This window comes from Rhinolophus sinicus, chromosome 13 (assembly GCF_057876585.1).
Source record: "Rhinolophus sinicus isolate RSI-liver-muscle chromosome 13, RSI-T2T, whole genome shotgun sequence".
Classification (NCBI taxonomy): domain Eukaryota; kingdom Metazoa; phylum Chordata; class Mammalia; order Chiroptera; family Rhinolophidae; genus Rhinolophus; species Rhinolophus sinicus.
In genome coordinates this window covers 61,706,735-61,732,162 of record NC_142513.1, presented here as the reverse complement: position 1 = coordinate 61,732,162, position 25,428 = coordinate 61,706,735, and the positions used below count along the sequence as shown (strand labels likewise).

The window sequence follows — 25,428 nt, the reverse complement described above, 5'->3', positions numbered from 1 at the left end:
TCACAAACTGATTTGACCGAGAATTCTTCTTAGCATCATGACCCCAAAGAGCCAGGACAGGGAATTCTGCTCTCCATGGCTGCTGGGAGGTGTAAGGACTAGGCTGAGCCTTACGGGGGGTGGGGGGTGGTCACTGCAGGTCAGGGGACACCAGGCTGGGACCTGGGTGAGGCCCTGCTCTGCACCTTTGGACATCTGGTGTGACATCTGGTTCTAGACCGCTGTCTGTATAGATGCTGCCTGACCCGCAGGAAAGGAGCTGGGATGGGGTGGGGTTAATGGCGAGCTGTCCCTTGAGAAGCAGGGATTACAGTCCGTCCCCCTTGCTCCACAGGACAGGCCTGGGGCTGATGGGGCACCTGGGCCCTTGGTCCGAGGTGCTTCTCCCTCATGCAGATGGGGTGGGTTTGACCCAACGCCTGGCTGGGGTGTCAGTGGGCACACGGCCCCATCTGGAGCCTTCCCCAGTGGGAACTTTTCCAGCTGAAAGTGGAGCCAAGAAAACCCCACAGGGTCCGTGTCCACTGCAGGTGGCCAGGTGGCCAGGCCTGCCCAAGGACCAGGAAAGTATGGAACAACAGAGGGATGCGAGGGGCCTGGCATCCTCAGCCGGTGGCAACGCCCTGCCTGCGACCAGAGAGAACGCCCGCCCTGCGCCTTCCATGCCGGGCCCCCTGTGGTTGGGCAGCGCTCACAGTGGGGAGAGCAGGGCAGGGCGGGGCAGCGGCTGGGGGTGGGGGAGAAGCAGAGAGAAGGCGCGGTACCTCCTAGAGGCGGCGCCCGCTGCGTTACCTGGAACACTTCGGTCTGGCCCGGCTGCTGGTGCGAGTGCTCGCCGCTCTGCTGGCCGTGGTGCTGGCTCTGCCACTGGGACCAGACCTCCGAGGGCCGCCCTTGGAACTGCCCGCTACTCTGTCCACTTTCAGCTGAAAGAGCCGACGTATAGGACACATCCTTTAAAAGCCATCCCGGGGCTCCTGGGACCTAAGAACCACCGCAGCCCGGAGGGCCCCGTGTCTGAAGGGCAAGCTCCATCCAGAGCTGGCCGAACGCGTTTGCTGACCAGGGGACGGCACGTCCGTGGTCTGGGAGGAAAGTACGTGGGCTCAGCTCAGACAAGCTAGGGCTCTACGGGAATCGGCAAATTCACCTGAGAGAGAGAGCACCCCTGCCTCTGTCTACACTGTACAAAGCACACCCAGTGGAAAACAGAAAATAGGAAACACGAGCACGGTTTTGTCTAAAACATTTTTAAGGTTCAACCCGAAAGGATTCGTGTATCCACAGGCACACCCCAAACCTCAGGAAATTTTCTTCTCGTTCCAAACCGTTCAGTGACACTTGGGGGGCAATGGGCTCTGTGCCAAGCTCTGGGTGACAGGACAGCCCCACCTTGCTCTTCCCAATAGCCACGCAGACCACAGGTGACCGCCGCTCCTACCTGATGGGTGGGCACTGGGGTTAACCTGAGGAAAAGCTAGGAAGTTCAGGAGAAGAATCAACCTGTCTCGCGCATCGTACTGCCTGAGACATCAAAAGCTTTAAGAAAACACGTACGCTCTTCTAATGTGTCTATGGGTGCGTTCCACACCCTGCGTGATGACAGTTGGTACAGGGTTCTACAAAATCACGGCAGGAGTCCAGAGTGAGAAGGGTTGAAGCCCCTGTGCACGTAGGCTTCTGTCCTTAAAAAGTGCAGCTGGCAATCTGCAGGGCCTTCTCCTAGAGACCCAGGGCCGGGCGGAAGGCTCACGAGTGGACTCGTGTCCACGGGCCTGACGTGGAAACCTGGAAATCTACAGCAGGCAGCATGGTGGCGAAAGAGTCGCACTTGACAGACATGGGCCCCATCCCGCAGGTGACAGAGCACGGGGGGCCCACCTGCTGCTCAGAGGGATGGGGACACACTTTGCTGAAGGAGGGCACGGCAGGCCTGGGGGCTGTCTGCTCGGGAGCCCCCAGCGCCCCCCAGACCTGCTACCGTGGTGGTCCCACGGGAATCCTGCCACCATGAATGAACTCCCTCAGCCCTTCCTTCCTTCCTGATGTGGCCTGAATCGTGTCCCTATCAGTCACGTGTTGAAGCCCTAACCCCCAACACCTCAGAAGGTGACTGCATGGGGACACAGGGTCTTTAAAGAAGTGGTCAAATTCTAATGGGGACACAAGGGGGGGCCCTCGGCTGACATGACTGGTGTCCTTGTAAGAAGATGAGTGGCATGGCAGGTGGGGACTAGACTTATCGGGGGTCACTTCAGAAGCTGCGTAAATGTCTAACCGCTGTGCTGTACACTGGAAACTCATATACTACTGACTGTCAACCGTAACTGAAAGACAAAAAAACGAGTAAGAAAAAAGAGGAGGCGGTGAAGACACACACACACACACACAGAGGGATAATCCTGTGCGGACACGAGGAGATGCCCCAGGAGGAACCCACCTTGCTGACACCTTGGTCTCGGCCTCCAGCCTCCAGAACTGGGGGAACAGGGCTGGCTGCTTAGGGGACCCGGTCTGCGCTGCTTTGTTACGGCAGCTCCAGCAGAGTAACACAGTCCAGCAAGCTACGTGTCTCCCTCTGCCACCCTCTGCCATCCGACTTCTAGAGCCATCCGTATACAGCGTCTTCTTGCGTTCCTTCCCTCCTCAGCCACGGCCGTCCGTCCCAGCCCAGCCCAGCCCAGCCCACAGGCATTCAGCGCCTCAGTCCTCATCTCTCCTGACCACCCCTCTCTGAAACTGCTCTTTTGACTTGTAGGGCGACATCTGACCTGGGTCCCACTACTCCTCAGGGGCCCCCTGGTGTTTCTGTGTGTCTCTGTCCCTGCACATACGATGAGAGCAGGGCTGTGAGTCAGGCCTTGCCTTTTATCGACTGGCGAGATGGGGACAACCCATGCACTGGCTGGGTCGTCGAATGACTTGGCAAGCAGTGCCCGGGCTCCACTCTGCCCCTGGCCCACCCTGGGGCAGCCTCGACTTGGACTGACAGAAACACACATTCTGCCACCTTCATCCGCAGGGACAGAGACAAAGTAGGGCGGAGGGGGGTGAAGACTGGAGGAAGATTAGCCGTCTATTTGCATCAGGCAGAGACAGGAGTCTATTGCTTACAGATACAAGACTGCAGGATGAAAAAGTACTTAAACTTCTGGGGAGGGAAGTGCTGTTCGCATACGTGTGCAACAGAAACAAAACCCACTCCCTGGGCTGCTTTAGACACGGCACAACCTCATCCAGGAAGGAGGAAAGGACTGGGTGTTTACGACTTAGAGCGTCTAACGGCAGCGTGGAGGCAGTGGGACCTCCCTCCACTTCAGCCTCCTGGAGGACGGCACCCCCAAAGGGACAGGTAGCCGCAGGGAGAGCTCACTGGCCACGTGATGGGAGACTCAAAGGGAAAAAGCCTCCTTTCAGCCTCTGCTCCTGAACCGCTTTGTTCTGCCTGCATTCGTGACCTTTCTGAGTAAACAGTGAGTAATGACCACGCTCGAACCTCTCCCGGATGACAGAGCACTGTGGGGCCTTGGCGGACTTCAGCCCAGTCTGACCTGCTCTGCGGATGGGTGAGAATGGGGGATGCACGTGGTCTGCCCCCCAAGACGTACCCACAGCCTCTTCCTGGAAAGAACCCGCTGGCCACCACCATCGTCCTGCTGCCTTATTGCTCCGAAAGCCACGTGGTGGCCACAGACCGTGAGCTGGGTTCTCGCCAGGCTGTGCTTCCTGAGTGAAGCTTAGGCTGCGACAGCCCTGACCAGGAGAGGCGGGAAGGTCTGTAATTCCTCCAAATGTGCTGGGAGGGATGCTCACGGCTGAGTTTTGGGGGCAGAAGCCAGGAAGAGAGGAGCATGGTGTCTGCAAACACGTCAGGTTACGGAAATCCTGCCTCCCCTCCTCCACCCCTGCTGCCCCGTCTCTACCCATTCACCCTATTTCCCACCAAAAGCATTTGGACATTTCTGGAATGGCAAATACGTTCAACGTTCCTCTCCAGAGGAAGCCTGCTGGGCCGGGCGGGGCAGGCGGGGGTGGACGAGGCTGTCCAGAGGGAGGCCACCATGCTACGCTGGCGTTCCTTGAGCTCTGTCCTCAGAGCTGTCACTGCTCCCTGCTGGGGCCTGAGTCGATCTGTACTGACCTGCTGGGACACGTGTCACGCGTGAGTTAGACACTGCAGTCACCCCTTCCTAAACTGAAAAGCATGTGAACGCGTGTGCACTTGCCGAGTCGTTGCATCTGGAAGGACGCTGACAGGCTAACACTGTAACTTAGACCCAGCGCAGAAAGGACGTCTGTGCCACACTCCGAGCTCCTGAACTCAGCTTCACCGAGGAGTGCGGTGAGGACAGAAAGGCTGAACACGAGAACCTGCCACAAGCACCTGGGATCCATGCTGGAGGGACAGCTGAGTCCTGGGGGAGGGACCGACCACGGTCGGACCAGGACCTTGGGCTGAGGGCAAGAAGTGCTGCTCTCAGGGATGGGGGAGCAGGTGTCACCTCCACATATGCGCTGCAACTCTGGCCAGCCAACTTCCCTCAGGCTGACCGACGGCTAAAGTGGAAGCTTGCATGTGTGGGTTCAGCTTCACACTCCCCAAGAATGCCCTATGAGCCCCACTCTTGCTCGCCACGCGGTGACAGCACTGCGAGGAGGTGGGCGCCAGCTCAGGCTTCCTACCACAGCCCTGCGTTGCTCAGTGCCCCTCCTCGTGTGGAAAGGAGCCCTGGCCCCTGGGACACGCACCAGAAGGCAGTGACTTCAGCCCGTACGGCCTGAGGTTTTGCTCACAAAGCTGGGAGAGATGTTCTTACGTGGCACGGGGTCCCTCTTTTAACATTAAAAAGAGAGAGAACTTTACAGTGTTTACTCTTGACACATTGGTCACCCCTGTAAGTATTCTCTCGTTTTCTGAAACAAGAGTACAGGGTCTTTGACCTGGGGGGCCTGGAAGTCCTTGCCAAGGGCCATAAAGGGTTGAAGTGGCACTCAGATGACATCAGAGGACAGGAACAGAGTCCCAGGGCCTTGAAAATGGTACAGTCAATCCACAAAGCCCCACCGGCCGGCCTCCTCAGAGCCAAAGAGACTGTTGGAAACCTGTAGACCTGGTCCCAGGATTCTGGGCTTGGCCCCCCAAACTCCAGATGTCCAGAAAGCATTTTTGCTGGCTCCCCCCAGACTTTTTGCCTTCCTTCCCCACCTACCGAACCCCGGAGTCCTGCTGGCCAGACTGGAGTAGGCGGTCCCGCTGGGCGAGGAGGTAGCCGGGCTGGACAGCGGGCTGTAGGAGGCGGGGTCGGCCGGGTAGCTGTGGCTTGTTCCGATCCCAAAGGGAGACGACTGCGTTTTGCTGGACTGAGAGGGGATTTGCTCCAATCAGGACAAAGCTGATTGTCACCGGCAGGCCCCACCCGATGTCCCTGCTGGTCACCATCACCCCCGGGTATGGCTGGCAGCAGGGCTGTGTCTGCTCTGGGCTGACAGGACCCCACGGGCCCTGGCCGGCTGGGCACCAGGCGTGTGCGGGCACAGGAACTAAGGACTTGGGCCCTGGGTCTTTGGGGCCAAGTGCCACCGGACTACAGGGATCTGGGTCCTCTGGCTCCGATCATGGGCCCTTGGCTTGTGTTCCTGGGCTGCGGTGGGATGGTCAGGTCCAGCTCAGCGCGCTGACCCATGCTCAGAGCTGGCATCTGAGGACGGCACATCCCGGGGCTCGGCCCTGCTGGCACCGGGGGCAATATCCTCACCAAGGTCCATACCTGCCCGGGAAAGGGCGGCCGACTCCCTGTCCACGCCACCTGACTCTGGTTTAGCTGCCGGGAGATCTGGGACATGTTCTGACTGGTTGAAGAGGACGACTGGATATCGTTCACTCCGGGCACGTGAACCACGGAAGAGCTGGAAGAGAAGAAAACGCATTTGTCCTGAGGAGATGCCCCGCCCGCCACCCAGGCCCACCTGCCCCTCCTCTGGGGTGCCCACAGGGCTACCAGACCACAGGCTGGCAGTCGGTTCATTTCTAAGCGGAAAGAAGAGCCTGTGAATGGAGGGATCTGGTCCTAAGCACAGTTGCTGTTGACCTTTCCTGCCTCCCTTCAGTCATCTTCTGTTTAGTTCAGTGTCTCAGGCACCGCTGTGTGTGCACAGGGTGCCCTGAGCGCCCTTCCCCTGGCTCGGTCTCTGACCCGTCAGCTCCTGGGCACACACTGTCTGCACGGCCAGGCCCTTCCCTGCGATTCCCCAGCTGTGCCCACTATACAGTAAGCGGATTAAAGGTGGGACGCTGGGGAGGACTCCGGCTTGTTTCAGGGCCTCCTCGCACCTGCCTGACCCAGTTCAGCACGGGCAGCGTGGTGGCGCCCGTGATGAGTCAGGTTGGGTTGGGGGGACAATCCCGAAGGTGCTGGGGCAAGTGGGTCATCAGCTGGGTTTGCAGAAAGGCAGGTTATAGACCTCGGAGAAGACACAATTTTACTAACAGTATTGCAATATTCTTTTCTATGCTATCCGGTTCCTCTTAAAATCGGGAGGACCCAAGGACACCGCACGCTTGCACTGACCACTGCAAAGGGGGACGTCACTCCCAACGTCCTAAAATCAGTTCCTCTCGTAACATGAGGCTCCTCTCCCATTCTTTTCCCTGATGAATGAACGACCTCAGAGGCCTTTCCGATCACGGTTCTCTATGGGGGCCTCGCCCCCACCCCCCAGCCCTCGGTGCCCTCCCAGCTGGCCCTGGGAAAGGTGCCCTGGCTACAAGTAGGGTTTTCCTGGAGCTCTGGGCAGGCTCCTGTGCCCAGCACTCCCTGGGGGCCTGTGGGCTACAGCTGCCCGGCTTGGTGCCCACAGCAGGGCCATGCAGGGCTGTGGTGAGGGCATACAGGGAGGTGTGGCAGTGCCATCCTGCTGGAGGCTCAGATGCCTCTGTCATCTGTCCCACACCCCTCCGCACTCCAACCAGCTCATGCCCTTCAGATAAACAGGAAATTCTGCCCATTCCACAGGCTACGGCCTCACAGGCACCCTTTCATTCATTCATTCATTCATTCATTCATTCATTCAGCATTCGTGCATGCCATAGATGCGGATGGAGTGAGCACCTTCCCTTGCCACGGCACAGGGGCTGCCACTGTCCCCGCACAGCCAGCCGGCCACCTGCCTTTCCGTCTGTTAAGCAGCTGCCCTCCAACCCACGCCCTCTTCTGTTTCTATGACAACAGCCCCACCCAGGGTCCGCCTAGAGCAGGATCCTGCAGCCTCACTGCTCCCCCGGCCTGGAACTCTCCCCACACCCCACATCCTCACGTCACGCCTCTCCCCAAAGCCATCAATGACGACGCCCATACTCTAGCCCGGCATTCACGGCCCCCCAGTCTCGACCTGTTTCTCCCAGATGAAGCTGTACCCCATCACTCCTGCCCCCCAGGCTGTGCTCAGCCCCTCTGGCATTCTTCCTCCCCCCCACCCCATGCTCCAGTTCCCCAGCCCTGGGGCCAGGCTGGCTCCAACGGTGCAGCCAGTGCTGTCAACTGGCCCAGGCTGCTGAGAACCCAGCCTGGGGAGGCCAGACCCGAGCGGCTCTTTAGGCTGAGACCAGGCATGATGGGCCAAGTTATCCTCTCTTCCTGGGACCGGGCTGTGGCCTCTGGAAACCAGGTGACAAGGCACTTCCTGCTACCTTGTCAGGTGTCCCCAGCTGATCCATCCAGGTCTGGCTAGAGGCCAACTCGCTCCCTTTTCTCTGGCAAGTACTGCTCTAGAGCACGGTGGCTGGACCTTTCTCATCTGAGAAAGATTACGTGCCACCACGTATCTATGGCAACTCATGGAGGGTGCAGGGCAGACCCAGAGCTCCCAGAATCCTCAGCCCAGCCCAGGGCCCGTGGACAGTAACCATTCACAGATGTTCGCTGCACACAGGGCCGAGCTCTGAGACCCCGGGCTTCCCCGGTGAGGCACATCCTCCTGCCCACCACCTGCCAGCACGTACCTGAAGGCTTTCCCCGAGTGTCCAGCGGGGAAGGGGCTCCCTTGGGAGTAGATCTGCTGGGTTCCTGCCGCAGAGGCCGAGCTCATCATCTTCTTCTCCGCTGGGAAAAGCAGAGCAGGGGTTACACGGAGGCGGTTCCCTGGGCTACAGAGCACGGAGAGGGCAGCCCAAGAGTGGGTGCACGGAAGGCGGGCAGGGCAGAGGGCACGCGCCCGAGCTCCACAAGCTCCTCCTGGGGGCCTTGTCTGCACCTGAGAGCACCCACCTGTCCTCCGACAGCTGGGCTAGACCCCCGGCCACTGGAAGGCGGGCCCTTTCGAGTCGGGAAGATAGAAAGAACTAATGAAGTTCTTCCTCAGACACTGTTTTACCGAATCCCTCCAGCCCTGTGGGGTGGGTATGTCTCATTTCACATGCGAGGAACACAGAGCAGGCTCTGGCACTCAGCCCCCTGGGCTGGAACCCCCGTTCTGCCCTCGTTAGCAGGGGTGTGGTGAAGTGTCTGTCACATAAAGATCAATCTTTTCCATCTTTATTATTTTGGTTTCACTTCATTTTGTTTTGGTTCTATCATATTTTGGCAGGTTATTATTCAGGAGTTACGAGTCAAAAATCCCTGAATGTCAACTTCCTCTACCACTTCTGATGGCCATAGTTTCCTGTTGTCTCACTTTTTCTTCTGGGTATTTCGCGATTTGCTAACAATTTCCTTGTCTTTTCTTGGAAGCGAGGCTCCTTTCTCTCCTTTTGTTTTTCCCTTCCATTAGTGCTTATGTTGAAACACACTGGAAGTGACGTTTCTCTATGAACGTCAGAGATCAATCAGTATATACTGATGAAAAATGTGTGTTTATTACCCTGAATCCAAATTATGCTGAACTGATTTGATTCTGGCTTTTATTATTTTTACCTCTCTTGTATCTCCTAACAATTTTATATGAATTTTAGGTGTTAGCAGCTTCATTTTTCATCGGTACCACTTTGCAAACCTGTTACTCCTGCTCATTTCCTATTTCATTCACTTCACAATACAAGTAATTTTCAAGTTGTGCAAGTAGATAGTGTGTCTTCCTGTTGTTTCCATATGTGAAAGCAGCTTGTTTGCTAGAGAAACTTTGAATCACGTATTTTCCTTCCCCCCTTTTTTTTAAAAAAAATGTAGCCATCTTTCTGGGAAAGTGTCTATGTTTGTATCCTATTCAATTTCAAAGGGATTTCCCAGAAATGCTGTGGGTATCTGGTCAATGAGTTCAGCTTCACTTGAGAGGAAGAGAAACCTTTTAGACATGCCCCGGTTTCTTCTTGCTGAATGAAGCTATTATACATTTCTCTATAAAATGGAGGCAATACTGATGAGGGCGGGCGGCACATCTGGGGACCAACAGCAGGTACCTCCATGTCCTGGGAACAGGCCTGCTTCCTGTTGGCAGCTGGACACTGTGCTGCGTTGGCACCCGCTGCCCTCAGTGGGCGGCAGCCGTGGCACCTTCCTTGATGTGTGAGCACTGGGTCCACGGCCAAGCGGGGATCACAGCTGTGGCCGCCCACTGCACACGCTGGCGCCAGGAGGCCTGACACCTGCTCTCCTCCCTTCAGGCCACACTGTGCCCAGGCGTTCGTCCTGGTAGATGCTGCTGGGTTCCCTCCCTAGGACAGCATTCCCCACGCTTCCTTTGTGTGAGGAGTCCGCTGCTTTCTCCCTTCAGCTAATCACGTGAAATGCCTTGACCACATGACAATGGAAACTTTCCGCTGAATGTCGGAACCCACGAAGACATTTCCAAGTTTTAGATGTTGCTACCCTGTGTGGCTGAGGGAGGCTGCTACACACATGGTTCCATTTCACAGAGAACAGTACCACTCTCTCTACAGGGGTGGCGACATGGGCAGGTGAGCGGATGACCACCTTAGAGGGTTCAGAGTGAACCGCGGAACAGCCACGTAATGGGGCGCTATGCAAGCGATAAAAAATGATATACATTGGTCAATGATCGGGAGATGTGTGCCTACGGAACAGTCATGTAAAAAAGCTAGCTGCCAAATAGTGTGAGCTCAGTTTTGCATATTAAAAGCATTCGTGTATGTAAAAAAGACAAAAAGGACATACTTTTAAAAATGATTATATCCAGGTAGTGGGGATGCTTGATAACTTTTCTTTTTAACACACATTTTTTATTTTAAAGTGTGGTCCTCTCTACGTTAGGGATGAAACTGTGATTTTTTTGTTTGTTTTTGTTTTGTTAACAGGGGTATGTCTTCAGCTTAACAAAACTAAACTGTGTCGCGGGTCAACAGAGCTCACTGACCGCTAGCCCTCCAATTTTGAAGACAACACGTCAGAGGCCCCTGGTAACAGGTAAAGGAGAGGCAAGGCCAGGAGTAAACAGAACACACTCAGACTCTGGGATCTAGTGCTCGTTTTGTCGCCTGCAGCTGTCACTGCACACACGGTCCGTGGCCCTGTCCCCACGGGTGGCTGTGTCTAGAGGGCCTGACAGTGACTGCAAAGCCCACAGGCACAATCTCTATGTCATCTGGACACTTACACGCACCGATTCCTGCAAACATCTCAGCAAACCGGGGATCCCTCTCCTGGGGAAAGATGGTATCTGCCTTTTCCACAGACTTCCCGGCTTCGTGCACAGCGGCGGGCAGGTTGGGGACAGGAACCTGTTTGCACATTAAAACACAACAGCATCCTGTGGATGAGGCACAGAACAGCTCGCAGCAGCCACCGTTTCCTGTCATCAGGCCACGTCCCTGTGGAACCATGGGTTTTCCAGGCCCAACAGTGTGTGGGGTGGGGAGTTTTTCTATACGTGAAAGTCAAGAACAGACGGGTGGTGTGTGAACTGGAGGTGACAAAAAAGGATGACAGGGTGACACTCATTTCCTAGAGATAGAAATAAAAGCAACCGACTTCCTCTACACATTGGGACAAGCGGACGTGAAGTTTCATTTAGGAGCGCGGCCACACGCCCACACATGGTGGGTTCTGTAGGTGGCCAGAGCAGTGGAAAGAGAAAGAGGAAAAGGGAAGAGATTGGGGGGGACGAAAGGGGGTGAGATGGAAAAAGACAGTGCAGGTGAAGTGAGGAGACAGGGGGCACTGAGAAAGAGGGGACACAGAGGAGACGCAGGAGGGACAGCTGGGAAGCTGACAGGGTCCCGCTGGCTTCTGTGGGCCCGAGTGTGTCAGCACGAGACTCACACAGCCTGCACGTCCCCATGAGCCCTGTGCAGTGTTCACCCGGCTGCGACTGTCCCTGGCTCGGCTGTGCATGGAGACCCGCGGGGACCCAAACCTCGGCGGCGTGGGCAGAGGGAGCACAGCCCTGGTGGGGCCAAGGTGGGGACGGGGAATGGGGGGGCATCAAGCTAAGGGCGGACGCAGTGCTCAGCCTGCTGGGCTGCGGACAGCTGCCCCTGGGAGAGGATTTGGGAAGCTCACCTGCGATAGGTCATAGGACGTCAGCCCGTCCCTCTGGTGCACTTCCAGCTCTGCCTGCTGCTGCTGGAGCTGCCTAGGAAACGAGATGTCCCAGCCACAGGGTCAGAAGTGGTGGGGACAGGGCTGAACCAGACCTTCCCTGCTCCCCAGGGGCACGGCGGGCGACGCCCCACGGGCCTCTACAGCGTCTTCCATTGTTATTTATTGGGGTTTTGGTGTGGTTTTGGTTTTAAATGCTCCAAATCGACTCCACGCCCTGTATTGTAAGTTCAGGCTGCCAATATGGAGGAAACGAATTTTGATTCATGACTTCATTTTACGCTGGGTAGAAAGTCACCGAAGAAGAAAAAACATTTTAAGGCAGAATTCAGAAAGGCAGTTATTCGGGTTTAACGCCGAGCAAACGTTTATCTATAAGCTGGTCGGGTTTACTTGATCGCACCCAACCCCCACCCTGAACTCCACAGGGGTGACTTCACCCCACATTAAAACTAAGAAACAGAAGAGGCACTCCTGAGTGGCAGGGAGATGCGGTGAGGGCCAGAGGCTCAGGACGGGAGCCTGCTCTCAGCTCCATCCTCTAGGGCCCCTTCTCCAGACAACGCTCCCTCCACCGGGGTGTAGGAAACAGGCCTCGGCTGGGCTGCAAACCCCAGGCGCTGCCCTCGACCCTCCGTTTCCGACTCCAGCACCTCCATCCCACAGCCAAGCACGGGAGCAAGGAGTGCTGACCTGCGGGCGCCCCATCCTGGGAAGAGGCCAGAAGAGGTTTCCCGGGCCTTTCACAGCAAGGGAATAAAAATAAACCGTGGTGCGCTTGCAAATTCCAGAGAAGGAGAAACGCACTGTTCAGGAGAAAGCTGACCAATGGCACAGGCGAGGGAACCGGGCTCTCACCGCAGCCAAGTGCCGTCCCCCTGAGCTGGGGGACAGAGCTGGCCATGGCACACCAGACACGTCCAGCCCGCTTCCTGTCCGGCAGCCTCCTGCCTCAGGGGGGTCAGTCATCGGGACGCTCCCCGGACATGCTTCAAAGCCGTGTGGCCGGCCCGTAAAACTGGAGGCTGTTTTCTGGGTCCGTTCCATTTTCCCGCACCACCGGTGCAACAGGAAAACACGCAGGGGTTATGATAAAGGGGCGTTGTTTTGGGCAGCCTCCCGCAGATGCTAACCATCCACTCTCCGTCTCTCTGGGAAGCGTGTCCCAGGCTCCTGACTCAGTGCAGTTTCTTCCCCCCAGCAGAGCCCCGGAGGCACTTTCCGGAACAAGTCTGCCTCCTGCTGGCGAAGGCCAGCCCTGGCTTTGACAACAGCCGGGCTGCCGTCAGAGCTCTGTGCTGTCCCGGCTAACACCTCCTCCATCTTTCAGGCCAGGAGCCCTTCAGCGACCGGCGCTTTGAGAGGAGGGCACAGGCTGTCTCCAGGACACCCTGAACACTCCGCTCTGGGGGCAGGCAACATGCCGACACGCGGCTGCGGGAGAAACAGGGACAGGTGTGGAGGAGGAAGCACGGGAGACAAGACAAGGGGGACAGGACGGGGACAGGAGGCGGCACTCAGAAAGAACCAGTCCCAATGCTGGCCTCCAAGGGGGAAAGTGCTGGAACAGCACCCACGGCTCTGATGCCTTGATGGGCTGGCCCAGCTGCATGGCTTTGGCGGGGGCTGTGGCAGGCGGCATGAGCTGGGGACCTGCTACGACACAACAGAGGCCAAGCAGGTCTGAGCTGGCACTTCCTCCATCTCTCACTGCAGCCTCTGCCCCTGGCGCCCACTGGGTACCTGGCTGGACCAGGTCAGTGCGCACCACCCTGCCCCTGTAGGGAGCAGCCTCACCCCTGCTAGGGGGCACATCACAGGAGAAGAGGACGGGACAGACACGGACAGTCACACAGTGCGGGGGCGGGGGCAGCTTGTTGGATGTGCCCAGAGTTAGAAGGCAGACAGTGCGATTCTGGAGCCCCCAAAAGATCTGGGGCAGCAGCCGAGAAAGTGCCAAGCGGGTGGCAGAGGTGGCCCTGTCAGCACAAAGGGTGGCCGACGCCACCCGTTCCAAGGGGACTCTCGCCTGGTGCTCGGCCAGAGCTCCCGGGCACTGTCTCCTGCAGGATCCCCGGGCAGAGGTGCTGCTGTCCTCCCCGAGTTGCAGAGCAGGCAGCGCGGCTGGGGGAAGGAAGGGGCCATGCCCCACTGGGCACTGGGATCGAAACCCAGGTCACTTGCCGTCTGAGGGGTCTCGCGTGGACAGGTCTGTCCAGCTCTGTGCTCTGCGGCCCAGCATCGGGGCTGAGGCTGGGGCAGAGGGTGGTGGGGCCGGGCGGGAGGCTGCTTCCTGGGAGCCCCAAGGGGAGCTCCCCCATCCAGGGAGCTGGGGTGCTGCAGCAGTCAAAGCACTGAGGTGACCCAGGACGCCACAGTCCCCAGGGACACGCGTCAATGAGGAGGGGAGCTGGCGGGTGGGCAGAGACCCGCCTCGGTGTTAAACCTGGGAAACTGGAAGCCGCGGTGCCAGCGACCCCCCTGGGGACACATGAGGCAGTTCTCACGCTCCTGCGGACTCACTGTGTTCCCACACACTCGGACATCTCGCTGGCTTTGTTTGTGCTGGTGGTTTAGCCTTGTATTTCCTCAAAAGTAAGTACAGACAGGAGGTGTGACCTGCCCGTAGCTGGGAGCTGGGCCTCATTCAATCCTCCCAGCAGCCCGACAAGGGAGGGCTGGGGTCCTGCTCCATCCCACAGCCAGGAAGTGGGGGGCCAAGACTGAGGCCAGGTCTGTGCTGACCGGAGTGGGGTGCAGCCGTGCTGAAGTGGGCAGCAGGGAAAATGTGTCCCTGAGGTGCCCAGCCCCAGACACCCTGCCCCAGCTCCACCCTGCCGGGCTCTTCCCTCAGAGGAGCAGACGAGGAACGGAAACCAGGGCACCTTGACCCGACTGCTGAGGGGTTGTCCCGCGGCCCCGGGGTCTCCAGTCGGAGGGCGGGGAGGAGGGCAGAGGCCTGTGCAGGGAGGGGTCGCAGGCTCCCCGGGCGGGCGGTGCACGTACTTGACGTTGGTGTTGGTGCAGATGATGTACTCGATCTCGTCGGAGTAGGGGTTCTGGAAGGTGAAGCTGCTCGTGCGGACCAGCAGCCACTCCCGGTTCTTGGTGCGGAACCGATACATGACCGACAGCACCTGCCCTTTCAGCTTCACCACCTGTCAAAACATTGGGAGAAGGAACGTCAGTGGGGGAAGGACGGTGCCAGCCAGAAGGCGGGACCAGGCAGGCCAGCCGCCAGCACCACCAGGGCACCGCGGTGAAACGCCGTGAGGCAGACCCAGAGCGCGGGGAGCGAGGGCAGGCCAGCCGTGCGAGCCCGTCGTCTTCCCCACGGAGACACGGCACCGCCTATGGGTCCTTCTGCCGCCACCGTGGGGGAGACCAGCTAGTCAATGCCCGTTTTACATCAAGACTTCTCAGGTTTTACAAAACAGGTCATGGGAACTCTCTAAGTTGGGGAGGCAGCCTGTGCTGGGGACCCAGGAAGGGCTCCTGGAGGGAGACGGAGTCTGGGACATATGCTGGAGGGTGGGTTAGGTGCTGGCACGTGAAGCCGTGCGGGCTCTCCTGGCGGAAGACACAGCGTAAGCATGTTTGCAGCCTGGGAGACCTGACGGGCGATGGGGGCCAGACTGCCCACGTGAGGCCGTGCACGTCACCGTCCAGGCCGAAGCCCAGCCTCACACGCTGTCCATGGAGGGCGGCAGAGAGGACGGGGTAGGACAGGCCCTGCTGTGAAGCTCACTGGTCTCCACTCTTCTGTTTGATTTCTAGGTCAGCTGTGACCCAGAGACGGAATCCAGGGGGGAACTCAGGTTTCTGGGTCCCAGGCTGGTGCGCTGCCACCCACCAAACTCAGATTCCTCACACACTCGATCTGGGCCATTCAGACGCTTTTGTTCAAGTCCAGAGTTCAAGGGCTGACTCTGAGCTGACACAGCTCCCTCTGCGCTTTTGCAAAAATAAGCCACTTCCCTTCATCAACATTTGTCCCCCACCCCGGCCGCCAGTGGCTGGAACCCAGAGAACACAAGCGAGGGGCCCAGGCAGGCATACTGCAGGACATCCCGTGGCGGCTCGGCCGCTGCCCGCTGGCCCAGTGACCGGCGCGCTCGCCTCACGGGTGTCTCTGGCTGGCCTTCACCTCCCACCTGAGGGATGGGCTGGCTGCTCACAGAGCGAGTTACTGAAAATGGAGGCTGGGTGGGATCAGGTGTCATATGCCTTCTTTTTCTTTGCAAAACCAACAGGTTCTGACAGCGTCAGCAGTTTAAAATCCCACATGTGCTGTCTGGTGGAGAGGCCTGTGTGTGAAGTGTGGCGATGGGAACGGATGCTCTGGAAGGCGGCAGGCTCCAGCCCTAGCTCTGCTGTCACCTTGCTGTGTGACTCAGGGCTGGTGACTGACCCTCTCTGAGTCCCGGGGTCCGTGACGGACAAGATGACAACATACTGTGTAGGGCTGAGGACTACGTAAGAGGACGTGTGACAAAGCGTCTGGCCGGTTGCTATCAGTAAAGGGCATTGTTAGGGCCTCATTTCCACACCCCCCAAAAAATGAGGCCCTCTGGTCCAGACAGGGCGATGCCGGGTAATGCAAAATTTATGAGAATTTCCACACACTTAGCAAAGAAAGGACAAGAAAGACACACTCTTGCAATGTCTAACCTTTCTGATTTCCTATTTTTGCAGCAGGAAGTCGCCTGCTATGGGTTCTGATTCACTGAGAGTCTGTTAAGAGCGACCCTCCCACACTCGGTGGTGTGGACGATGGTGCAAAGCAGAGGCGGAGAGGCCTGCAGAGAGCTTCTATTTTAGTAGAGAAGACGGATGGGGAGACAGGAAATCAATGGACAGAGAAATAAAACGAGTAAGAGCTGGAATTGTTGTCAGAGGAGGCGGCTGGGGGATCTTTGTAACCAGGATAGGCACCGACGGCATCTCTGAGGTGACAGGAGTTCAAACCTGAAGGACAAGAGGTGTCAGTCCTATGAAGAGTGAGGGACACGTGCAAAGGCCCTGAGGTAGAAAAAGCAGGATGTGTTCAAGGAACCAAAAGAAGACCCGTGTGTCCCCCGTGTGGTGAACCCATGAGGAAGAGATACTTGAGGCTACGTCATGCTGAGCACGCAGCCCTGGCAAGAAGCTGGGCTGTGATTTCAGGCACACCGGAAAGCCATTGGCACGTTTTAAGTAAAGAAGTGGCAGAATCAAATGTATGTTTCGGGACGGCTCGCACTAGGACAGGGAGACAGCAAGGAAGCTGCTGCAACGGTCAAGATGAGAGAGGCGCTGGCCTGGTGCAGGCCAGGAGGACTGAAGGGAGGGAGAGGAGGATGGGTACAGGTGGCTTTCAGAGGTGTGACAGAGGACCTAAGGGGGGGACAGGGGCGTGAGATCGGGGGAGAGTGGAGACTGTCTCGGCTCCCGGCCTGTGCGACCAGCGGATGGTGGTGCAAGGGAGACTGGGGCTGTGGGAGGACAAGGGCGTGTGTGTGTGAAGGGTCCTCCCGGGCAGGTGCAGGTAGGTACCTGGGCATCTGCAGGACGAGCCTGAGGGACAGTCTGGGCTGGAGTCGTCTTGGGGATGAAACACTGAGGGGGAGACGAGGGGAAAGGGGCAGAGCCTTTGGGCACCAGGGCTTGGAGAAGCGAGCAGAAGAGGGGGACAGAGGGGCCTGACAGGTGGGGGAGGGCCGGGCCTCAGGGCACCTGGGAGGAAGTGAGCGTGCAGGGCAGGAGGGCAGCGAGGTGGCCCCTGTACGTGGTGTGTAATCGCAGTGCTAGGTCTGTCTGTGCACACGCGGCCTCACCTCCCACAGGAGAGCCTGCAGCCCCGGGCTGTGGGGCTAGAATGCTCGCAAAGCGGCAGGGCAGGGACTTGTTCTCCTAGACGACCAGCTATCATTCCCTCTTTCTCTTGTAACATCGCCTGCCCTTTTCTGTCCTGGGGCTGCAGGGAGACGTGGGAGCCCGTGGAGGAATCTGTTCCTGTCTCATCACAGCTGAGCAGGTCCTCAGAAGACCTGAGACAGTTTATGCGAAGGGTTTTCCACAGCGCCTGACACACAGGACATGCTCAGTAAACGGGGGCTCAGGGTGATAACGCTCACGAGGAGATTACGGGCCTTCAGCTCGGGTTCCCCAGAACCATCTCGTCTTCTCTCGCCCTCACCGTCCCTCCCCAGCACCGCTCCTGCCCAGCTTCCAGCCTCAGCCCCTTAGCTGGACACCTGCAACAGCTTCCCATCTGTCTTTTGTCCCGTATTTCTCTCTCCTGCACAACGGGGCTGCCCCCATGTTTGTGAAACACACTGCTCCCTGAAAACCCTCAAAGGATCCTCACTGAAATGACTCCGGGGAGAATGTAAACTCCTCAGCACGGCATCCTTCCCAACATGGCCTCACTGCCCACGTCCTGCCCACAGCCAGCCAGTGTCACTGCAGCCCCTGGGGACCACTCAGCGCTCTCCCCAGAGGCCACGCTTGCGTGCATGTCTGCGCTGGCCCCTCGGCGCAGCACGTCCTGTCATTCGGTCTGTGCTCATTCTTTAGGATCCATCCTGCCTGTTCCCACCGGGACACGTTCCTGCCTCTTTCCCACGTGGGCACCTCCCCATCCTCTGTGCTTCTCCAGGACACAGTGCGACCCCCTGATGGGTCTGTCCTCCCCAGGAGGTGAGCTCCATGGCAGGGACTGGCGGATGCCTCAGGAAGGACCTTGCAGCGTGAGACTGACATCCTGTGGCCACACTCACATGGACCCGGCTTGTACACCCGCTGCCAATGGGCCTTGGACGTACCTGCTGAAAGCTCTCACGCAGATGGCTCTGATCCTCAGAGTGGCAGAATTCCAAAATGTCCTTTCCTAGAAGATCCTACATAAGAGAGAAGCTTTAACAACCCCGAGCCCCATTTTTTCCGTGATGTATATACATCACTGTTAGACAACACTGTTCATTTCTATCCCCTTCGTCCCATCGCATCACCAGGGCAAACAAAGTGGATGTAAACTTCCCCTTGGCGTGACCTCAGAGGTGGCCCCGGGACCCAATCATGACTTCCTCTGGCACGCCCAGCACCGACTGCTAACCTCGCTAAGGCAGGAGAGCAGCCACATCGGTCTGCAATTTTATTTTTGTTTGCCTTGGAGCGGCAAACTGTAATGAACATATTTTAATAAACATAAAAAGAAAGCAAATGATAGCATGAGTGCAGATGTGTGGCCCATGAAAACCGGAATTGTTTAACCATGGAAACTGTAGCTCTCTTGTGGCTGGAGAAATGCTGTTATAAAAGGACTGTGCTTGTTAAAAGCCTATTTACTACCTACCTTCACTCGTCTATGTTTTATTCAAAGGACCTAGCATTAACCCAAAACAAAAGTGCGTTTCGCAACGACACCAAGCAGAGTAAGATAAACCGTCAAAAGGCCACTCCAATGTGTTACAGGAAAGAGGGCCAGTTGGAAGCGTCTTAAAAGGGAAAGGGTTTGAAATGAACTCATTGATCAGGACCCAAATCAGCGAGCGGCCTGCGTGGGAGCTGACACGAGCAACGGAAAAAGTCTCTTCTGCGTGCCAAGCAGCACTGAGGCGCTCGTGGTAGGGGCCGGTGGAGAGACGGATCTGGCTGGAAACGCTGCCATCGGAGGTTATGGGGACTCCGGAAACAGATCCATTCTCCCCTTGGTTCCATCTAAGAACCAAGTGCGCATGACTCTCCAGATGGTAGAATTCTATGGACGGTTCCGCTATTTCAACCTGGACTGTTTCTAGTTCTAAAATATCCATGCAATTAAAATACCCGCCTCAACGTATCCCAAACTTTGTTCCTCAGAACAAAGATCCCTTTCTTTCCTTTTTGCTTAAGTGCTTTTTATTTGCAAAGAATTTTAAATCTACAGAGAAGTTGATAGTACGACAAATACCTCTCTTTCCTTTACCTAGATTCAACACAGTCAGTATTTTGCCACATTTGTATTTTTCTGCTTTTTCCTATATACATAAATATATGTAAGTGAAATATGTAAAACACATATGAATGAAATACCTTTCATACCTACACACACACATATATTTAAAATTTCTTGAATCGTTTGAAAGCATGGAGCATGACACGTCTCCCTGATGCATGCATCTCATAAAACGAGCTCTTACAAAACCATAATGTATCATATTACACCTTAAAATATCAATAAAATCATCCAATATTCCCTGCCCAGTAACATTTCCTCAGTTGTCTCCCAGATGTCCTTAAGAGCTAGCTGTATGTCTTCTGGCTGAGGACCCACTAAGGATCTCGTTCTATATTGTTATTTTGTCTCTGGTTTATCTTGATCTGGAATAATGCTGCCTTTTTGTGTTTCTCATGACACTGACTTTTTTTTTGAAAGGTTTGGAACAAAGACCGGAGAATGGGCCCCCTATAAAAGGGGACCCAAATACACCTGAGAACCAAGGGGGTAGGAAAAATTCAGTGGACATGTTCACGGCAAGAATTTTCAGCGTCTTTCACTTTCATATGCTTTCTAAGTTTCCGAGGAGATTTCCTGCTTGGTTTTCATCAGAATGAACCCTTTTCCATGGAGCATCTTCCCTGCAGTTTGGGAAAGGTCAGCTAGCTGCACAGAAGGGCCAGGAGAAAATGAGCTCCCTTTAAGCGGTACAATTAGTTGTCTGCAACCCCCTCTCTGGCTTCGGAAAGACACTCACTGCTCCATCCAGGCACGGACGTGGGGTTTCAGGCTGTGAGTCCCCACATCGTCACTGGGTTGTGTCTCCAACATACATAGAGTTAAGTCTCTAGCCGCCCCAGGAGCTCCAAACACCTACCTGGGGCTGGTAGCCAATCACGCTGATGCACCTGGGATCCACAAACGTGATCACGCCGTCAGAGCTGTGCCGCGACAAGAACTCCGTGGGCACCGACATCCCGCTCATGTCCACGCACACGGGAGAGCTGGTCACCTGGAGTGGGGATGCACACAGGGGAGGGGGAGGTGTGACGAGACAGACACGTGGACTTGGCCTCGCAGACCCTCCGTGTTGTCCGCACAAAGAGTCTAAACGGTCAAGCAGCCCGGCTCACACCCTCCACTACCTGGAACCGTGGGCCGCTGCCTTTCTATGTCGGAGCCTGTTTCCCCACGGCTCAGTGGGAATGACGGAACCTGTGATCTCACAGGGGGTTGTGAGGTTCAAAGAGGTGCTGCCTGCTACCCCCGAGGCCTGGCGCACGGCCGGAGTCACACAATGCCAACACCCTTCCCCTGTCCCTTTCCCGAGGACGGCAAAGGAGATGAGGGACAGTCAGAATATTGGGAAAGTCAACCTCTGTGGACCACACTTGCCCAAGTCGTCTCTTCACCCACCTTCAGGGAATAACCAATGTGTATCACACATGAACAAACCTGCTTGTTCATCTGTCTGAAAACGGTGGGATGGAGGGGTCCAGGGACAGAAGAGGCAGTGTCCTCTTCACTGCGTCTCCTGTGGCCCCTCATCATGGGGGAAGGCACTCAGTGCCCCAGGGAGTGTGAGAGCCCGGCTGACACTGAGCCTTTACACACATTACTCCGCACACTTGGTGCTTTGACAAGATTAAAAGGACACTTTCCCTGACCTTGAGAGCTTTCAGGGACCCCGCGGGCACTCAGCTGGCCATACAAAAACAGACCGTGGAGAATGACAACTAGTGACTGTGAACTCCCTCCTGGGGAGGGAATGGGGAACTCGGGCGAAGCAGATCAAGGAGACACTACCTGGATCTTGAAGGGTGAGGACATAGGACGTAAACAGGAGGAGTTTTGAAAGGAGAAGAAGTTGGAATAAGGAGAAACCGGGCAGAAGGAAGAGCCGGCGGACACCACAGAGCTGCAGCGTGTGGTGAGCTTGTGGGGGGGGAGAGGTGGGGGGGGGGTTAGGGTGGGGGGCGGGGCGGGCGTAAGATGTGTCGTGCTTTGTCTGCAGACAATGGGGATCGGTGATGTGATGGGGGGCAGGCCCTCAGTGAGGCGAGAACTCTGCTGCTCCCAGCTCCCCGCCCCCCTTTGCTCCCACAGAGTGAGACGTGGAACCCAACCCCCACTGAACGCACAGGGGCTCAGAAGAGGCGCCCCAGCCCCTGTGGGAGATGAAAAGGCCGGGAGCCGTTTCTCACCTGAAGCCTCCCGATTGCCACGAGGCAGTATTTACTGCCCTGTCCCACCTCCGCGTCTTCTTCGGGTACCGTCATTCCTGGAACGAGAAACGCCCGTGGTGAATGGCAACAGCCAAAGCGCCCGTGATGTTACCTGTGCATCGAAAACGCAGGCCTGCGGCTGACCGCTGGGGTCTGGGAAGCCAGCCAAGCAGCTAGCTGGTCACCGGTCCCCACGCTCATTCCCACCCTCCCCTCCTCCTGGCGACAAGTGATAATTTCACGGGACATTATCATCTGCGTTTGTGGGTCGTGCAGCGGAAGGGAAGGCAGATGAGATGCAAATTATTCATTTATACATTTGCAAAATCTGGCCAAAACATTTCATTATAAAAGAAATGTCAGAGAGGGTAAGTGGGGAGGGGGTTCTAGAAGAGGGTAAACAGGGTCAGATAGATGGTGAGAGATGGAAGGAGAGATGGAAGGAGAACTGACTCTGGGTGGTGAACACACAATGTGATACATAGATGATATAATACAGAATTGTACACCTGAAACCTATATAACTTTACTAACAACTGTCACCCCAATAAACTTTAATTTTAAAAAAGAAAGAAATGTCAGTAAGATGTACAGACGGGCATTTCAGGTTCTGTAACTGTTTCACACATCTGTCGACAAAGAATCAAAGACCAGGAGAGGCAGTGGGGTCTTATCAATTGCTTCTCAGGGGTACGAGCCGGGTAGGAAGGGACACTTACTTTTTAGTTCATAACCTTCTAAAAACCAAAAAGAAAAAAAGCAAAAAAAAAAAGCATTTATGGGTTAATTTTACTTTAATTTTCAAGACTGTATAGGTCTTCTAAATTTCTTTAATGAAGATGGGCTGTTTTTGTAGTAATAACACTAAAGATGGAAAAACAGGGTGGCACATGACATTTGGGCACTTAAAAGGGGGGGGCTTCGTCCACCTGGGGAATTTGTAGGTTGCACCCTCTTCTCCCACAACGCGAAACACGAGCGTGGCGACCTTGACTCCAGACTTCAGAACTCGGCCCGCGATTGGCAAACGGAGAGAACAGCGCAGCCGGCGGTGGTAGGCGTTTCATTCTAAAACGTCTGGCAGACGTGCAACGTTTCTCTCCAAACAAACTGCCACTAAGTCATGAACACTAACACGTGTCGTCTTCTGCCTGAGGGAAGGTTGTGAGTGGTTTCTGTGTAAACTTGGACTCAGAAGACAGAGCTTCGTTTCCAGTAAATCGTCATCGGGACATAGGGTTCGCGGAGGGGCCGTGACAACCAAGCTGCAGAGGAACCGCGAGGGTGTCAGGAGGAAAGGGTGAGGGGGCATGGCGGGGCCCCCTCTCTGCCTCAGTCTCTCCATTGGCGAAGGGCGCAGGGCCACTGTGAGACTGAGCCTGGGTTACTGTTCCCGACCGGCAAGGGGGTGTTTCCAAGGCAAACAGTACACTGAACCCGATTCTCCATGCCTTCGCTATGGGATGTCACTGCTGGTCTTGAAAGTTCAGAGGTACAGTGACATTCTCCAGTGGCCGGCCTCTCCCCCATTTCCAGCTTCTAGAACGTAAATCCCCATGGGTGCAGGGTGGGCATCTAGAAGGCGGGGCCATGTCCCCACAGTCCACCTGGCACCCACCCCTGCTTTGGGCTACGCTGTACACCGACTCCCATCACACCTGGGGGCTGGCTGGCACCAAGCCGCTCCGCCATGACTCACCTGTGCCACCTGCACAGGTAGCCCCACATCCCTAACCTGCTCTCAGCTCTAACCAGCCTCGGCGTTGGCGCCTCTGTGCGCCAGATCCTGGCAGACCAGCCTCCATCCACCTGCCTCCCTCACCTTCTCAAACCAGCCCATTCCCACCCCACTTCCTCCTACTCAGCCCCTGGGAACGGCACTCTTTGCAAGCGAAGACCTGCGCCCTTGGCGTCCACCTCTGCGGGCCCTGCGCTCTGGCTGCTCCTCTCTCCGAGGCGCCTGGTCACCTCCTGAGTGCCACCTCCACAGCCCTGCTGTAACTGGCGCTCACATGTCCCCACACCCACTCCCGCACTCTCTCCTCTTCTGGCCTCTCCCAGGGGACCTGTGGCTGCTCTCAGTTCACCTAAGCACAGCCTGGCCCATACCTGAGCCCCTTTCGGAAACCCTGAAAATTCCCCCAGGTTACCAGCTGGAGGGCCATTTGTTCCATCTGATAAACTGATTGGAGTGACTAGCTCCTGGAAGGCGCATCTCAGAACCTGTTCTGGTGAGAGCGCGTCCTGAGACGAGGCTGCTGCTGACAGAATGAAGCCCCTTCTGCGGCAGGTCGGCTGAGCTCCTGCCTGCCTGTCTGTTCCGGCCCCATGGGGCCTTTTAGAAAGTGGCCCGTGACCCGAGCACATGGAACAAAGCCGAGAACTTTCCAGAGCATGCCAGCTGAGGGCTGCAGGTTGCCTCTCATACAGGAATGCACACACCTGCTTCCTATGTGAAATGGTGGGGACAATATTTTCTCTGGATGTCGGGGTGCCACCATGGAGGCCCCCACAATGAGTGCACTGGCTACAGGAAGGGCTGCTTCCGGGGGTGGCCACCATGCCTGGCATGAGCAAATCTATGGGGACAGACTGGCTGGAAGGGGACTAAGGGCTCCGGCTCCAGGGACCGGAGGCGGCCTGACTCAGAAGTCCCGACTGTACCATCCACTGACCACAAAGCCTTCGTTCAGCCGCTCTGAGCTTTGGGAGATGGGAATGAAAATAGTTCCTATCTGTGAAATGGAACAAGCATCACCCCTACTCTGCAGGGCTGCACAAGATGAGAGAGTGGGTACTAAGCACCCAGCACGTGCCTGGCACACGGGGCTCCATATGTCCAGCGCTGTGTTCACGGTGGCATTCAAAGTCCTTGGCACTGGTCAAGAGAGGTGCAGTCACCCCACTGTGGTTGCTGAGCTCTGCCTGGCGGCAGGCTTCCCGTGGAGGTCTGGGCAGGGGCAGAGGCTAGGTCAGCGGAGATGCAGAGACCTGCAAGGTGACAGGCTGTCCTCTAGAGACGGGAGGGGCTGGCCAGAGGCAATGCTCGGTGTCCTCATCCTCTGGTCAGAGTTCGGTCATGAGATCAGCCACATGTGACACACTTTCTGAGCACCTACTAAGCGCCGGACACTCTGCTACAGGTGAGGGACTCAGCCATGCAGACCCGGGTCCTCTCACGGCCGGTGGGGGAACACACCATCACAATGCCACACGGCGAGCGTTAGGACCGAGGACGGAGCACACAGCTCCAAGGAGGGGCGCACGGCCAAGGCCAAGGCTGGTCGCCAGGGCCCGATGACTGGTGTCAGGAGGGAACCTTCCTGGCAGGAGGGGCAGCGTTTATCAAGATGGGAGTTTTCACAGGAACACGATCATTCCAGCCATTCCAGCTTTAGAATTCGATGGCTCCTGGTCGGTTTCACCAGCACATTTTGCCCTTCATTAAATTACCTTTTCTCTGGAAACACTCTTCCCCAGGCACGTCTAAATAAACCTAAGTAATATAAACAACACACAAACAAAGTGGAGCTGGAAACCGCTGTCGGGAGGACATTCAGCAACGGTCAGACATGCCTCTTCATCCCTTTCCAGGGGCCGCACTAGCCCTGAGCACTCGCCCGGGGAGGGCAGTGCTGTCCAGTCGTGCTGGGTGTGGTCGCTCCTGAGACCTCCAGCCTCCCATGGGAATGAACACACAGTGTTGCCGCCAGAGGCGGGCGGGGACCATCACCTTCTGAGAGCAATTCAGGCC

The 25,428-nt window shown here is 56.5% G+C and overlaps 1 protein-coding gene across 12 annotated transcripts in view; it reads right to left on the bottom strand.

The window, feature by feature from the left end:
• ARNT2 (aryl hydrocarbon receptor nuclear translocator 2) overlaps positions 1 to 25,428 on the bottom strand; it is a 101,828-nt gene that overhangs the window by 3,851 nt on the left and 72,549 nt on the right. For 6 of the 12 annotated variants that reach the window (XM_074317798.2, XM_074317790.2, XM_074317795.2 and 3 more), the window contains 10 exons: positions 21,654 to 21,730; positions 20,327 to 20,461; positions 18,296 to 18,370; positions 14,496 to 14,647; positions 11,451 to 11,523; positions 10,546 to 10,669; positions 8,000 to 8,099; positions 5,769 to 5,907; positions 5,211 to 5,361; positions 765 to 926 (listed from right to left, as the gene is read on the bottom strand). In XM_074317798.2, the coding sequence (XP_074173899.2) occupies positions 765 to 926; positions 5,211 to 5,361; positions 5,769 to 5,907; positions 8,000 to 8,099; positions 10,546 to 10,669; positions 11,451 to 11,523; positions 14,496 to 14,647; positions 18,296 to 18,370; positions 20,327 to 20,461; positions 21,654 to 21,730 (1,188 nt within the window). The remainder of the gene's footprint in view (positions 1 to 764; positions 927 to 5,210; positions 5,362 to 5,768; positions 5,908 to 7,999; positions 8,100 to 10,545; positions 10,670 to 11,450; positions 11,524 to 14,495; positions 14,648 to 18,295; positions 18,371 to 20,326; positions 20,462 to 21,653; positions 21,731 to 25,428) is intronic. The other 6 variants (XM_074317791.2, XM_088789389.1, XM_019743490.3 and 3 more) reach the window with 3 other exon arrangements.